The sequence below is a fragment of the Pan troglodytes genome, chromosome 9 (assembly GCF_028858775.2).
Source record: "Pan troglodytes isolate AG18354 chromosome 9, NHGRI_mPanTro3-v2.0_pri, whole genome shotgun sequence".
Lineage (NCBI taxonomy): Eukaryota > Metazoa > Chordata > Mammalia > Primates > Hominidae > Pan > Pan troglodytes.
The window spans coordinates 5731348-5747335 of record NC_072407.2 but is presented as its reverse complement, the minus strand read 5'-3'; the positions used below and the strand labels follow the sequence as shown (position 1 = coordinate 5747335).

General features: G+C 57.9%; 1 protein-coding gene across 5 annotated transcripts in view; it reads left to right on the top strand.

The window, feature by feature from the left end:
- MOB2 (MOB kinase activator 2) overlaps nt 1-15988 on the top strand; it is a 70643-nt gene that overhangs the window by 48210 nt on the left and 6445 nt on the right. For 3 of the 5 annotated variants that reach the window (XM_016920099.3, XM_063783704.1, XM_063783703.1), the window contains 2 exons: nt 10829-10989; nt 11229-11322. In XM_016920099.3, coding sequence (XP_016775588.1) covers nt 10829-10989; nt 11229-11322 — 255 coding nt within the window. Of the gene's footprint in view, nt 1-4714; nt 5270-7735; nt 9007-10828; nt 10990-11228; nt 11323-15988 lie in introns of those variants that run through there. The other 2 variants (XM_016920097.4, XM_016920098.4) reach the window with 2 other exon arrangements.

Below are 15988 nucleotides of genomic sequence, written 5' to 3'. Positions count from 1 at the left end.
GTGTCTTCATCTGTGTTGTGTCTTCATCTTTGTTGTGTGTCTTCATCTGTGTTCTGTGTCTTCATCTGTGTTGTGTGTCTTCGTCTGTGTTGTGTGTCTTCATCTGTGTTATGTGTGTGTCTTTGTCTATGTTGTGCGTCTTCATCTGTGTTGTATGTCTTCACCTGTGTTGTGTGTCTTCACCTGTGTTAATGTGTGTGTCTTCGTCTGTGTTGTGTCTTCATCTGTGTTGTGTGTCTTCGTCTGTGTTGTGTGTCTTCACCTGTGTTATGTGTGTGTCTTCGGCTGTGTTGTATATCTTCGTCTGTGTTGTGTGTCTTTGTCTGTGTTGTGTGTCTCCGCCTGTGTTATATGTATGTCTTCGTCTGTGTTGTGTCTTCGTCTGTGTTGTGTGTCTCTGCCTGTGTTATGTGTATGTCTTCGTCTGTGTTGTGTGTCTTCGTCTGTGTTGTGTGTCTTCGTCTGTGTTGTGTGATTTCGTCTGTGTTATGTTTCTGGGATGTTTTAATTGTCAGTGGGAGAGTGTTACTCTCCTCTATTCTTCTTGATTTTCATTGGACTCAACCGTGAAACTTTCCTGCTTGCTTTTAAGTGACCCCACTTTCCCTGTGCCTTTGTGAGGGTGCCGGGGGCATTGCTTTGCTGCTTCCATAGCTTTTGAGCTCCTCCTTCTGTTGTTTTCACAAAGTGATTAAAAACACGAAGCTCTCCAGGAGTCTCCTTGTTGGAGGGGAGGCTACAGATGAGCAAATGGAGGGGCCAGTGTGGTCCAGGCAGTGATGGCTGCAGGGGTGGGCTGGAGACCTCAGGGGAACCCCTGCTTAGCTTAGTATAGATACAAATGTCGACATGTAGGTGGAGATTGAGGCGTATGAGTGCATGTGTGTATACACATGTGCCTCCGTGTTCTTCCAGCTGAGAGGGCCTGGAAGCAGTGACACCCACTAGCAACGAGCCCACCCAGTGCTCTGATCTTAGTGTTTTTGTTTCTCGTTTGTGTAGACCCAGGCTGGAGTGAGGTGGTGTAGTCATGGTTCACTGCAGCCACCAACCTCCTGGGCTCAAGTGATCCTCTCACTTCAGCTCCTCAGTTGTTGAAACCACAGGCACATGCCACTGTGCCCAGATAATTTAAAAAAAAATTGTTTTAGAAATGGGGGTCTTGCTGTGTTGCCCAGGCTGATCTGAAACTCCTGGCCTCAAGCGATTCACTTACCTGGGCCTCTCAAAGTGCTCTTGAGATTCCAGATGTGAATCAACGTGCCTGACCAGGTCTCAGTTTTGAATTCATTCATTACTTTTTTGAGGCAGGGTCTCGCTCCGTCACCCAGGCTGGAGTGCAGTGGTGTGATTATGGGTCACGGCAGCCTCAATCTCCTGGGCTCAAGTGATCCTCCTGCCTCAGCCTCCCATGTAGCTGGGAACACAGACACACACCACTATGTCTGGCTAATTTTTACATTTTTTGTAGAGATGGGGTCTCCCTTTATTGCCCAGGCTGGTCTCAAACTCTTGGGCTCAAGTGATGGTCCCTTCTTGGCCTCCCAAAATACTGGGATTACAGGCATGAGCCACCATGCCTGGCCAGTTTTTTTGTTTTGTTTTGTTTTGTTTTGTTTTTTGTTTTTTTTGTTTTTTTGAGATGGAGTCTCGCTCTGTCGCCCAGGCTGGAGTGCAGTGGTGCGATCTCAGCTCACTGCAAGCTCTGCCTCCCGGGTTCACGCCATTCTCCTGCCTCAGCCTCCCGAGTAGCTGGGACTACAGGCGCCCACCACCACACCCGGCTGATTTTTTTGTATTTTTAGTAGAGACAGAGTTTCACTGTGTTAGCTCGGATGGTCTCGATCTCCTGACCTTGTGATCCGCCCGTCTTGGCCTCCCAAAGTGCTTTACAGGCGTGAGCCACCACGCCCGGCTGCCTGGCCAGTTTTTAATATTTTCTAATGAAAAGAACCAGGGGTCCTTGGAGAAGGGGCTGATTCCCGGGCTGGGGCAGGGAATGCAGGAGGAGCCTGGAGCACCCTGCAGTGCCAGGAAGTCAGGACATGCCCCAAAATGAAAAGTCTGTTGATGGGGGTGCGTCAGGGGACCCAGCAGCTGATGGCAGGAGCTCCCCAGGGCCAAGGGCGGACAGTGTGATTCACAAAACAAAGTAGTGTTGTGTTCTAGCTCGGAGTGCAGCCTCAATAGCCAGGACTTCATCCCAATATAAACAAATGGCTGAATATATAAATGAGTGACCAAGAAGAGGCCGCTCTCTGGTGCCGAACTTCCAGTAATTCCCGTAGCTACTCCTCCGTCAGGGTGGTAAGGGGTGGTCCCCGCCCCTTCAGTGTGGTCTGCGTGCAGCAGCTTCGTTCGAGAGCGCGGTGCAGGGCGGGGAAGACGAGAGTGTCTTTGCGTGGGGAGGCCTGGCAGTCACAGCCTCAGCCAGGAGATCGGGAGCACCTCCCGCGATGAGCCGTGCTGACAGGACGGGCCGTGGGCACGGGGCGACGAGGGGGACATTTCCCTCTGTGCTCTTCCTACCCACACCCACAGCCCAGCCTCGTCGTGAGGAGAGCAGTGGATGGATCCAGACGTCTGAGTCAAGTTTGGACCTTGCTGCATCAACGTGGATTTGTTCATTGTTAACAAACAGACCATCCTAGTGCAAGGGTTAGCAATAGGAAGAGTGAGTGGGGGGCCATGGGGATTCTGTGTTTGCAGTTCTTTGTAAATCTAACACTTTTCTAAAACTAAAAGCTGATTAAAGGTAAAATAACCTCTGATACAGACACATGGCCCGTGCCCCCTGCCCCATCCCGCCTTGGTTGCGACTGTTCCCCCCTGCGTGATGCCTCTGCCCCGCTCCTGTGCTCTCTGTTCCTGGCCAGCTCCTGGCCCTGGCTGTGCCCGGAAGGTGCTTTTGCTCTTCCTTTTCTGGGGTGGCGGGGCCAGGCCACACTGGCACCCGTCACTGGCCTGCGGGCCTCTGTGGCAGCTCCTTGTGGAGTCTGCAGAGCCTGCTCCGGGTCTGCTCCTGTTCCCAGTGTGGTGTCTGTAGCTCAGTGTCTGTGGGTTCCAGCTGCCCCTCCCCCTCCCCCACTCCTGCCCCACTCCCTAAGTTTTGATCAATAGGAATACCTGCTCCCTGCACGTGTCCCCCAGTGAACAAACACAGATGAATGTGGACGTTCCTCTGGCGCCAGCCCAGCCCTCTCGGGACAGTGGCATAAGCCACAGAGCTGCCGTGTGCTGACCAGACCCACTGGACACGCTTGGCGTGCTCCCCCACCCTACCGGGCACCTTGTCTTGACTGTTCCCCCGCCGCCGTGCCACCCTCACCACTGCCTTGCCTGGACCAGACTCACTGGGCACACTTGGTGTGCTCCCCCCACCCTACCCGGCACCTTGTCCTGACTGTTCCCCCGCCCCCGTGCCACCCTCACCACTGCCTTGCCTGGTTGCCTGGCTTCTTGTGCCCGAAGCCTCCACCATCCCCAGCTTCCTTTATGCTCTGCCCTCCAACCCCCAGCAGCTCATTCTCCCTGTCATGGGCCTCTGCACGGCCTTCTCTGTCCAGGCCATGCCTCCCGAGAGTGGGCAGGTCTGCGTCATGCACCTCCTGGTCCCAGCCCTGCTACTCACGGGGGCCTCCCCAGGCCTGGAGCCTGCTCTTCCTATGGCTCCCTTTGCCACTTGGGTGACCTGCCAGCACCTGTGTCCCTGCTGTTGGTGGAGCCCCCGAGGGCAGACCGGCAGCCGTGAGCACGGTGCCTGGGTGCGTGTGGCACCACGGGGCTGTGGGATGGCCTTGCCAAGGCAGAGGAAGGCCCGTGGGTGCATGGACGTCCTGAGCCTCACCGGGCTGTTTGTTCTGTAGAGACCAGTTACGCACTGCTTAGAGCGTGGCTTAGGGACTGGCCTAGTGGGGAAAATGAAACTGCAGCCTGTTGGGCCTGCTGCTGCTGCTGCTGCTTAGGGAGGCGGGGGCCGGCCTGGGGCCGGCCTCTGCTGTGGCTCCTGGAGAGTGTGTCTGTGCTGGGTCGGTGTGCTGTCTCCCCGTGCGCCCAGGCTGTGTGAGTGTGTGCAGTCCAGACACCACAACTCCCATGGGGGCTGGTATTGATGGGGGTGAGCCTGCCCTGGCTGCTTTCCTGATGGCTCTGTGCTCCCCGCAGCAGCTGGTACCTCGGGCTGTGTCCTGACTCCTACAGGGCTTCACACCGACAGAGGTGCTGGGACAGCTTCTGAGGGGCAGTGGCTGGAGATGCTGGGGTCTCTTGATTGGCAGGAAGCACAGGAAGTATGGCTCCCATGCGGGTGGGGGATGCTCCTGATGACCCCGTGTTGTCAGGGGGCTGTCACTGCCAGTAGGGTCCACGCTGACTCAGGATGAGGAGAGAGCATTGCCCTCTCAGGTGTTTGCATTTTCGGGATGTGGTGGTCTCCTGTGTGCAGACCAGCCAGAAGGAAGGCCAGGGCCGTGCCGCTCTGTGCGCCCCCATGGGGAGCTGCTCTGGGCATTTCTGTTGGGCTGGGTGCCCTGTGGTCCTGGCTGGCAGCAGCCTCAGCCCAGCACCGTCCAGGCACCGCAGAAGCTGGTCGGCCCCTTCTCTCTCCAGGGCCATCCAGCAGGAAAGCCACTTTGAGTGCCTCCAGCTGTGTACACACTGCAGGGCAGGGCGGCCCACCTGTCTGTCCGTCTGTCTGTCCCCAGCCCGAGCACTGACTGGGCTAGGCTGGGCCGGACAAGGGAGAGGGGAGTGCCATCGACCTGGAGCTCGTCAGCAGAGCTGCTGCCTGTGTTGAGAAGGCCTTTCCTGGGGGCTTGGCACCAGAGGACCTTGAGGTGGACCCCAGGACCTTTCTGATGGATCCTTCTTGCAGGCCAAGGACAGCCCTGTCCCCTCCCTTCTGGTCCCACCCCCACCGCCTCTTCTGACAGCCATGCCACTTTGAAAAGGCCAATTCAGATGCTCCCTTATTTAACCAGCCTTGGCCGGCCCTTGTCTCTGGAAAGGGAGCAGCTGTTTGTCTCTGCCAGGCGTCCCATTGGCCAGGGAGTGAGGGTGGAGGGCCGAGAGGCTGGAGGGCCCGGCAGCAGGCATTTGCGAGTGCTGGCCAGCCGGCACCCCGCCCCGCTTCTCCTCCCCACCTTCCCGTCACCCACATCATGCTGGGAGACCACTGCAGTCTCCCTGAAGACCAAGCCCTGCCCGGCCAGTCCCCGCAAAGTGGACTCTGCTGCAAAATGGTGCTTCAGGCTGTCAGCAAAGTGCTCAGGTAACACCTGCCGGCCTGGCTGGGGGAGGGGTGTGTAGCACATCTGTCTGCCCTGTTCTTGCCCCCAGGAGGTCAGGGTGGGGAGGCGGTGGCGGACTGTGTCCGTGGCTGCCCTCCCAGTGTGGCCGGCGGCTGTGCAGCGAGCTCTGCTGGGCCACACGCAAGCTGTCCAGGGCAGAGGCGGCTGTGCAGTCCCGGGCCAGCCTGGCGGGTTTGCTCTGGAGCCCTGCCCAGTGGGGCTTTCCTTAGCCGCCTGCACTTCCTGTTGCTCTGTGGGAGAGGAGCGGGTCTTGGTGTCCTCGACCTTCGGGGTTGACCCCACCTTGCCGGCACAGGAGCCTGCCTTGTCCTCCCGAAACCCACAGGGTGTGGTTCCTCAGCCGCCAGCAGGTGTGCCTGTCTTTGTCCCAGCCTGCGGCTGTTTGTGCCCTGGGCAGGGGCTTCAGCCACCCAGGCAGAGGTGACCCGGAGTCTGTCCTTGTGTGGCCTTGTCCAGAGAAGTGGCATGGGGCTCCCGGGTACCTCTTTTTGTGCTGGCTGCCATAGGGATGTTGCCGGAAAATCCATTTTTGACATTTTTCTCACCTGTACTTTCTCTGACCTGCTGCGGGGGTGCCTCCCTGCCCACACCACTCAGCCCGGTGTGTGCAGGGGCGTGTGTGGGAGTGTGCGCCCATGTGTGTGGGAGCGTGCGCCCATGTGTGTGGGAGCGTGCACCCGTGTGTGGGCATGAGGGGCCGGGGGAGTGGGGCAGGCATAGCCAGCTGCAGCAGTGAGCGTGTCCTCCCGGGTGGGGTTGCCTGGTGGGGGTGTGAGGCGAGCGTGGCCTGCTGGACGTGCCCTCCAAGGGCCGGGGGCTGCGGCACCCGTGTGCATCTCCGTGCCTCTGCCTGTCCCTGGGCACCCGGCTCCATCTTTCTCTTCATAGGCTCCTTCCCTATCTCCTGATCACCTGTGCATTCAACAGGGAGGGCTCCACAAGTAGACACCAGGGTGCCGGCCGGTGACCCTGCCTAGGATGTCCTATCTTAAGGTGAAACTGTGAGGTTTTGGAAACGTGTGGGCAAGTTGGCAGTACTCGTGAGTTCAAATCAGGAATGGTGCCTGACATCAGTGGTGTGAGGGGACTGGCGTGTGTGTGTGTGTGTGTGTGCCTGTGCCAGTGTGTGCTTTTGTGTCTGAGGCCAAATGCCGAAGGCAGCTCCACAGGAGACACAGAGGCAGGCCTGGAGCCCAGCCAGGCCCTAAGGAAGACGGGCAGAGTCCCTTCCCTGGGGCTCAGGAAGGTTTCAAAGGAAGCGATGAGGAAGCTACCTTGGCTGGGAGCTGGACGCATGGAGGGGCCAAGGCGCAGTGGAGCATGGTGGCCACGTGGGGCTGAGGTTCTAGGACAGCAGCAGCACCTGCCTGTTTGGACGTTTGGTCTGGGATGTCTGCGGGCGTTCCTTGTGCCATCTTGGCTTTTTCCTTCTCAATGGGCCTCTGCAGAGGGCACAGTAGGCTGGTGAAAGCTCTCTTTGTCTGGGGCTGCTGACCTGTTTGGGGGGGCAGACAATTAAACTCAGAAGAGAAGAAGCCACACTCCACAGCTTCCAGCTGGCTGAAGCCTGTGGGCAGTGCAGGCTGTGCTGAGAGATGGACAGGGGCTCCGGAGGCCTTCCCACCCCTCAGCCTGAGGCCGTGTGACAGAAGTGGGATCAGCACCCAGGGAGAACTCGGGTTAGAACACGGTGTTAGAAATGCAGTTTTCAGGCCCCCCCTCAACACCCAGAAGGCCACATCAGAAATGTAGGGGTGGGGGTGGCACCAAGCACCCCAGCATGTGGTGCCCTCCCTGCATGTTGGGGTGACAGGAGGTGCCCGTGGCGTGCACCCTGGGCAGCAAGGTGTGCTGAGACCCGGGCTCTGTACCGGGTGGCTACTGGGGGCTCTGCCTGGCCGGGTCTTGGGGGAAGGGGTCACTGGGAGCCTTGACTTTCAGGCTCTGGGTGGACCAACCAGCACTGACATTCACCCGAACCAAGGAGCATGAGGGGCCCGGTGCAGATGGCTGAGTGGGGTCCAAGGACCATGCCCTCCTCAGAGGCGTCGCCTGCGGGCCTTTCTCCTGCACCCCACACGCTGCCTGGTCACCGTATTTTCCAGGCCTGGGCTTGGGGACTTGCATTTCTGGGCCCCTCGTGCCTGCCCCACCCCTTGGCGTTGATCTGTGGTGGGAAGTGCCAGACGAGGGCCACCTCCTGCTGCTGCCCACTCACCTCAGGGTCTACAGGCTTGACTTCTATAGCAAGCGTGCTCTGGGCGAGTGGGGGTCTCTGAGCCTGGAGCACCCCATTCCTGTGGGCCCTGGGGCCTGGCCAGGATTCCATCCCTGTGATAATGAAGTTGACACTCGTGGCACAGGTGCAGGGCACTCGGTTGTGCTGTCCTCGTCCCTCAGGGCGGATGAGGAGTGGGTGGCTCCCAGCCCACTCCCCAGCTCCCCCTGCCTGTGAAGCAGTGTGCACCTGCTGTGGGCAGGGTGAGGCCCCCTGTGTGTTGACTGGTTGTCTACGTTTTCCATGGGAGCCCAGCAGCTCTGATGCCTCCCTGTGCCCCTTCCCTTGCCCACCAAATTTGTGTCTAGCAGGGATTGCCTCACTTCCCAGTAGGGATCAGTTACGTGCTGGGTGCCAAGGAGGCCGACTGGCACGTCATGGGTACCACTGGCGAGAATGGGGAGGGTGGCATTTGACAGGCTCTTAAAGGACCAGGAGAAGTTTGCTAGGCCTGGTGTGAGATGGGCAAGTTGGCAGAGCAGCAGCTGGTGCCCACAAACAGGGTGCAGACCCCTGTGGCGGGCAGGACAGGGCATCTAGAGCAGGGAGGAGGGAGGTGAGGCTGGTGAGTGTGTGGGAGGCAGGAAGGAGGTGGTTCCATCTGGCCCGGCCCTCCTAAGTGCATGGTGCCTGCCAGGCAGGACCCAGGCTCAGAGCCCACCTGTTGGAATAGTGTGAGGGACTTTGTTTTGGGGGCTGTGCACACAGCATCTGCCCTTCTGCTTCTTCCAAGTGGTCACGGAAGCCCTGTGGGTGGGCTGAGGTCCAGGGTCCACTCCCCGGTCCCTTCAGCGCCATCTCTGTCCTGCCTGCGGCCGGGGCCTGCTCCCACAGTCCTCCCTCCACATCGAAGGACTTGGTCTTTCTGTGCCCCGGGGCTCCTAGCCAGCAGGACAGGGGGAGCTGGGAGCAGGGCGCAGGGCCTCGGCACTTCCCTGGGTGAGGGGCAGCTGGGCCAGTGAGGCAGTGACTGGGCAGACCTCTGGGCCTGGACGGCGCAGAGCCTGTTTCAGAGCCTGTGAGCCTGCGGGGGGCGCCGCAGAGGTGTTTTCTCCACTGGGCAAAGCCAAGAATGACTAAGGACGAGAAGAGTGCCATGGAGGTGTCGTGTGCTCTGAGGCCTCCTCGGCAGCTGCCGCTGGCTTGGACCGAGCAATGGACTGCCTCAGAGTGACTGCTTCCTGCCCAGGCCTGGGCCTTCGCTGAGAGCCTGCCGTTCTGGGAAGGAGGGCACTTGAGGTCAGGGAGACGTGGGTGCTGCCAGGCGTTCGGGGCTTTCCCATGGAAGTCCCTCTGTTGGTGCCCGCACAGCCGTTCCTGGAGCAGAGGCCATGTCCTGCGCGTCCCCTTGGTCCTACTACCTTTGGGCCAGTGCCCGTCCATCTGCCCCATGGGAATGAGTGACCGGGTCCAAAGAAGGTAGGCTTGCAGGAGGCTTGTCTCACAGTGCACCAAGCTCCGGGGCCCGGCCAGCCCTGGGTGCTGGGGACAGGGTGAAACTGGGGGAGCAGCTTGGGGAGGCCCAGCCTGGAGGGCCTTGTGCGTACTTTTCTTCTGTGTTCTAGGAGAGCAGGTGTGGACGGGAAGAGGCAGGGAGGCTGAGGTGCCAGTGCCAGAGTGGCGGCTGCTCACCACCTCCTGACCACAGCCAGAGCCTGGGAGAGGGAAGCCAGGTCTCCAGGTTCTGCCCCTGCCCAGCCCTCTCTGAGGACCGGAGGTGGAAGGTAGCCCCGGCCTGGAAGGCTGGCAAGGGGGCAGGAACTGTCAGTAGGGCAGCCTCCCTGAGCGGGCCCTGGGGCACACCCTGAGAGTGAGCGCGCTGACAGCTGCTCCTGCTGGCAGCCCTGTGTGACCGATCACCAGGTAACTGCCACCTGGAGCTTGCCAGTTGACACAGCTCCTAAGACACAGAGCAGGGAGATGGCTTGTAGCCCGCTTGGCAGCCTGGGCCCCCACTGCAACCCACCCCTCCAAATGGGAAGGCCGAGCCCAGGCTGTAGCTGCCCGGGTGGGGTGTGGTGTGCTGTGCTGTGAGAGCACAGGGCAGGGAGGTGCAGGCCCACCTGCCGGTGGTCAGGGCCAGGCCCAGCGTCATGGGGAGAGCCTTCCCTGTGGTGGACACGCTGGGCATGGCCTGGCAGAGGCTGGTGTGGAGTCTGGGTGCCTCGCTGTGCTGGGGCGAGGGGCTGCAGGCTACACGGAAGCTCACCCTGTCTGTCCCACCCCTGTACTGTGAGGACCCCAAGTGCCCACACTGCATGTGGCCCATCCACACCTGTGCTTCCTCTTCCTCAGACCCCACGCCCTGTGCTCTGGAGAGATGGCAGAGTGGGAGTGCCAGGGCCCAGGGGCCCTGCCCCTGCCCCTCCCTGCCCCTGCCCCTCCCCCTCCCTGTCCCTGCCCCTACTCCTGCCCCTGCCCCTGCTCCCTGCCTGGCTCTGGCTACTCCCAGCACTGCCCCCAGAGGCCTGCGCTGGTCTCCTTTTAAGGCGAAGATCTGCTGTGAGAAGCTGAAAGGGAAACATTTCCCTGGCATTCAGGGAGCATTTTTCCTTTCTCTTTCTCTTAAATAAACCATTAGCAACTTTTCAAAACAAGAAAGGAAAAAAATAAGGACAGGGTCAGGTTGCCGCAAAGACCTTTGGCCCCCATCCTCATCACCCTGTGGCCTCCCCAGGCCTGGTGGACAACAGGGATACTGGAGCTGCAGGCCAGGCTGCCGCCTGATGCCAGGGGCCCCGTGCTCTCAGGCTGACCAGGAAGGCAGGTGCCCTGCACAAGGCCTGTGGTATGTTTTCACCGGGGCCACCAGCAGCAGGGGCAGGGACAGGCTGGCCAACTCAAAAGAAGCCAGGAGTGAGAGGGTTTGCTTCTCCTTTCCTTCCAAGAGCACTGGAAAACTGGAAGGTGGGCGCTGGGGGCCCTAAACCCTGGGCCCCTCCCTGGTTGGAGGACGTGGTGAGGGGTGAGGATGCCCTCCATGCAGGGGCCCGTGTGGCAAGTGGGAGCGCCAGCCCTTCTTCCCAGGAGGCGCCACGCAAGGCAGCTCCACTGGCCCCTCTGCGGAGCAGCCTCACCGTTGGTGTCCTGTTGGTGTCCTTTGAGCCTGGCAGGGAGGCAGTGTCGCCCCGATGGGCTCGGGCAGCTCCCTCTACACCTGCGCTGGCCACAACTGACCCCCCGGGCAGGCCCTGTGTCTGATGGGCGTGTAGTGACCACACCGCGTCTCCTCTCTTGGCAGGAAGTCCAAAGCCAAGCCCAATGGCAAGAAGCCCGCTGCGGAGGAGAGGAAGGCCTACCTGGAGCCCGAGCACACCAAGGCCAGGATCACCGACTTCCAGTTCAAGGAGCTGGTGGTGCTGCCCCGCGAGATTGACCTTAACGAGTGGCTGGCCAGCAACAGTGCGCGGGGGCCTGGGGGCGGGCCCCTTCCCTCCTCCCTGCTCCTCCTCGAAGCCCCTCCTCAAGGGGGACCCCCCACGGCTGGTTCTCAGCAGCCCCCTGCCGCAAGGGGAGAGTGTGGCCCGTGGACGGGCAGAGCTCACCCAGCCGAGCTCCTGCACCTGTTGCTGGAAGCAGGGGTGGATGGGGCGGCTCAGCTCTGGCGTTTCTCACATCTGGCTCCTTCTCTTCTCTTCCAGCCACGACGTTTTTCCACCACATCAACCTGCAGTATAGCACCATCTCGGAGTTCTGCACAGGAGAGACGTGTCAGACGATGGCCGTGTGCAACACGTGAGTGCTGCCTGGCTACAGCCCACTTTCTCTTGGGAGACTCGGTGGGCTCTGAGCCCCCTCTGCCCCAGGCTCCTGTCCTCTCGGATTCCGTTCTCACCTGGAGACCCTGAGAAGTCTTGGCACAGGCCTTCCACAACATCCACCTTCCTGTGGAAAGGCCACAGGCTGGGCCGGTGGCCCAGCTACCCAGGTCCCCAGTGGGGCCCAGAAGGTGCAGGAGCTGGTGGGGGTTGATGGGCTATGTTTCTAGGGACAGAGACGTTTCCAGAAGGAATGCCCTAAGATTGCAGAGAGCCCTTCTCCGCTGGCTCCTGTGACAGCTCTGGATGGGACAGTGAGGGCTGGGCTGGGCAGGCCACAGCTCCTTGCTCGGCCATTCATTTCATGGGGGCTCAGTTACCTTCTCCGTGACCATCCAACATGCCTGGTGCTGGTAGCTCTCTCCTGGAAGCACTGCACCCTGATTTCCTCAGTAAGCGGGTGTCCGTTAGTGGCCCTGAGCACCCCACTTGCGTAGCACGGGAAGGAGCGCCGCCAGGCCTGGGTTGCTGAAGGCAGCCTTGGAGGCTGCAGGCAGGAGGAGGCTGGGTCTGCTGGGCTTAGCCTGGGACATGTGCGGCTGAGGAGGGCGGAAGCTTTTCCCTGATGTCCCGTTGTTGTCAGTGCATACAGGTCAGGGACAGAATGTGTGCCTGTGAGTGCGTCCTGAAAGTCATCCTGCCCACAGACATGGCTTTTCTGGCCCTGGCACAGGGAGATGTGGTCCCCAGACAAAGCTGAGTTCTGCCTTCAAGAAGCCAAGGGGAGCTTCTGCACAGGCAGCTGGCAGGCGTCCCCTTGGCTTCAGTCCTGCTGGGCCCCGCCCTCATGGCCATGATGGGTCACAGCTTGGTTTGGTTATGGGTGACACCGGGGCAGGTACAGACAACAGCTGGCTTCACTCTCTTAATTCCCCAGGAAAATGAGGTGTCACAGCCAGGCATGGCCCAGGAAGATGGGGACAGTGCTTATGGCTTTGAGGGGAGCAAGCTCAATGTGAGACGGCGGTGGCCTCCATGGATCAGGCATGGAGATGGGTCCTGAGGTGGCAGGGCAGCACCCGAGAGCTACTCGAGAGCCTTGTGTCCACTGTGGCTCTGGAGCCACCTGTGGCCAAGTGCTGGCTCAGCGCCTCTGCTCCTGGGCAGACGGGGCCTGGCACCCTTCCCAGAGGCTCTTCTCCTGCATGTTCTGTGGTACTGGGTTGGTTTGGAAAAGGGGTCCTTGGAGGAGTGTAGGATGTGGTGTTGGGCAGACCTATGTCCCCTTGGAGAGCCTAGGCCACCCAGATTTGCCTCTTGGTCCTTCTCATCTGGAGCTGGCATCATGGTGGTAGTAGATATGTGTGAATTAATTGCATGTAATGCCTTCCCAGGAATCCTTTCAAACCAAGGGACAGAAATCCACTCAAACTAAGAGAAACATGGAGACTTCTCAGAGGGCCTCAGGGCCACTTGCCACCCAAAAGACCAGCAAGTCTGCCTGGGTCGTGTGAGGGCTCTGGGATTGAGGTGTGTCTCCTCCCTGCTAGGGCCTGTAGGACAGTCCCAAAAAGGCTGATGTCTGACTCCTAGGGAGAGGAGAAAGGGGGCGGGGCCGGAAACACATTGCAGCAATAATGGCTGAGAACTTCCCACAAAGACACAAAGCTGCAGACTTAAGAAGCTAAGCAAACCCCAAATAAGGCTGACAGACACGTGCAGATGCATGCAACCAAATGCTGAGAACTGGGGGCAAAGAAAAAGCCCTTGGCAGCCATCCTCTGTCAGCAGTCAGACGGCGGTGGCCTGGTACTGACAACAGATGCTGCAGTGAATGACCGTGGCACTTGTTAGAAACCCAGGAGGCCAGAAAGAAGAAGGAAGCCCCACACATCTTCCAGTGCTGGGAGAAAAGAAAGGTCATCCCAGAATTCCACATCCAGCCAGTGTCCAAAGTCACTCAAAACCAAGAGCCCTCACAGCCAGCAGACCTGTTCCAGAGGCTCCCTGCAGAGTTCTCCCGACAGGGGGGCCTCCTCCCACTGAGGATTTGTGGAGACGCCAGTGATGGTGCAAGAAGACAAGAGTAGTGTCCGGCAGTGCCTGTGCAGTGCCGTTCCCAGGGCGGCCGTGGGGCCTGTGGCGGCGGTGGGGCTGTGGTGGCTGTGGGGCCTGTGGCGGCCGTGGGGCCTGTGCAGTGCCGTTCCCAGGGCGGCTGTGAGGCCTGTGGCGGCCGTGGGGCCTGTGCAGTGCCATTCCCAGGGCGGCCGTGGGGCCTGTGGTGGCGGTGGGGCTGTGGCGGCTGTGGGGCCTGGCGGCGGTAGGGCTGTGGGCAAGAGAGCTGCTATGCTCCAGTGGAAGCACGTGTGGGTGCCATGGAGAGCATGTGGGGTTGAGGTGCGTGTTACAGCCCTTTGAGCAGGCCTTGCAGAGCTTATGTGAAGAGACGCAGTCAGAATCAGAATAGGTAAATTTAAATGAAATACAAAAACATTTCAGTGGCCCAAGAGAAAGCAGGAAAGAAGAAATACCATAAGGAATGAGAAACAGAGGCAACAAACAGCAAATAGTGGAAAACCTAAATGCTAACAGATCAACAGACGGGACTGGGCAGCTTATGAGAATGTATTTTTAAAATAACCAACTCTCTGGTGTTTACAAGAAGCTCATTTGTCGTATTTCATTCGGGATGCTGTCACGAAACACGATAGGCTAGGTGGCTTGTGAACAACAGAATCTTATTTCTTGCGGTTCTGGAAGCTGAAAGTCCAAGGTGAAGATCCACTGTGGACCAGGAAGGGGGCACTGACCACGTCACTGGATCTGATTAGCCAGATTCAGTGTCTGGTGAGGGTCCCTTTCCTGGTCCACAGACAGCACCTTCTTGCTGGAAGGAAGGCAGGGCGACGGAGCCACCAGTTCCGTTCATGAGCGTTCTGCCCTTGCAACCTCATCGCCTCCCAAAGGCCCCATCTCCAGATACCCTTGCATCTGGGGTTAAGCTTTCAACATAGGAATGTGGGGCATAAGCACCCTGTGTGTCACACCACTCTAGGTGCTGTGGTGCAGGCGGGTGAGAAGTAAGAGGACAAGATGCGCTGAGAAAACACCCATCAGAAGGAAGCGGAAGTGGCTATGTCAGTGCCAAAGGAGACTCCAAGGAAGGAAGTGACCAGGAATAAGAAGGTTATCTAATTAGAAAAGGAGCAGCTCTTGAAGAAATCCTGCCATAAATGTGTGTGCGCCAGACAACAGGGCTTTCCACACAAAGCAAACGGACGGCCTGAACGGCACGGAGACATGGGTAGAAATCACATGATAGCCGGGGATTGCAGCGCTCCCCTCAGTGATGGAGCCTCATAGACAGTCAGCGAGAGCACGGAGCCCGATGACCCCACCCATGGGTTGGATTGAAATGACACACGCACGCACTGCAGCCTCAACAGCAGAACACCCATCTTTTCAACTTCACAAAGATTAGCCACCAAGATGGAGCATACCTGTCACAAAAGAGCCCTTAACAAATTTTAAAAAATCAAAACCATGCGAAGTAAGTTTTCTGACCATGGTGGGGTTAAATTAGAAATCAGTAACAGAGAACAGGAAAGTCTCCAAACACTTGCAGACTAACACAATTCTGAGTAGTCCATGGATCCGAGAGGATGCCTCAAGAAAAAAACTTTAACAAACTGTACACAGGAAAATAGAGCATGTCAGAATTTGTGAGACATAAGCAGTGCCTAGAGGGGATTTATAGGATTAAATGCTTTCTTAGAAAAAGAAGACGACTTTCAGTAATCTACGTTTCCAACTTAAACTAGAAAAAGAGCAAAATAAGTCAAAATCAAGGAGAAGAAAGTAAGAACAGAAAGCACTGAGATTGATTTTTAAAACAATAGGGGAAATGAGTGAAATCAAAATGTGATGATTTGGAAAGGTAATAAATTGGTAAACCTTTAGTAGGTACAAAGATAAGAGAGAAGATGCAATGATCAATAAAAAGGAGTGAGTGTCACTAAACCCTGTGGATGTAAAGAGGAGTATCACTGTAGACCCAGTGGATGTTAAAAGGATAATAAGGAAGTATTGCAAAAAAACCCTCTGTGCACACGAATTCTATGGCTTGGGTTAAATGGACCAACTCTTTGGAAAGCGCAGTATATCAGAACTCGCCTAAGATAGGCAGTGCCATAAGGTAAGAAGAAAGAATAAAAGGCACCCAAATTGGAAGAGAAATAAAACAATAAGCCCCCCTTATCTACAGTTTCCGTTACCCACAGTCAACTATGGTCTGAAAATAGTAAATGGAAAATTCCCGAAATAAACAGTTAATAAGTTTTCAACTGCATGCTGTTCTGAGCAGTGTGATGCGGTCTCCACCGTCCTGCTCCAGGTGTGCCTCCTCCTCCCTCGGCCCAGCTGTGCCTCGGCCCCCGTGTGGATACACTGCCGCAGTGCCAGGGTGCTCGTGCTCAGGTTGCCCTTATGTGACGTGAGGCGGCCCAAAGCGCAAGAGCGTGATGCTGGCAATTCAGATATGCCAAAGAGAAGACAGAAAGCACTTCCTTGACCTAAAGATGAAAAGGTGAAAGTTCCTGACTAGAAAGAAACAGATTGTGTGTGAGGTTGCTAAGATCTAAGGT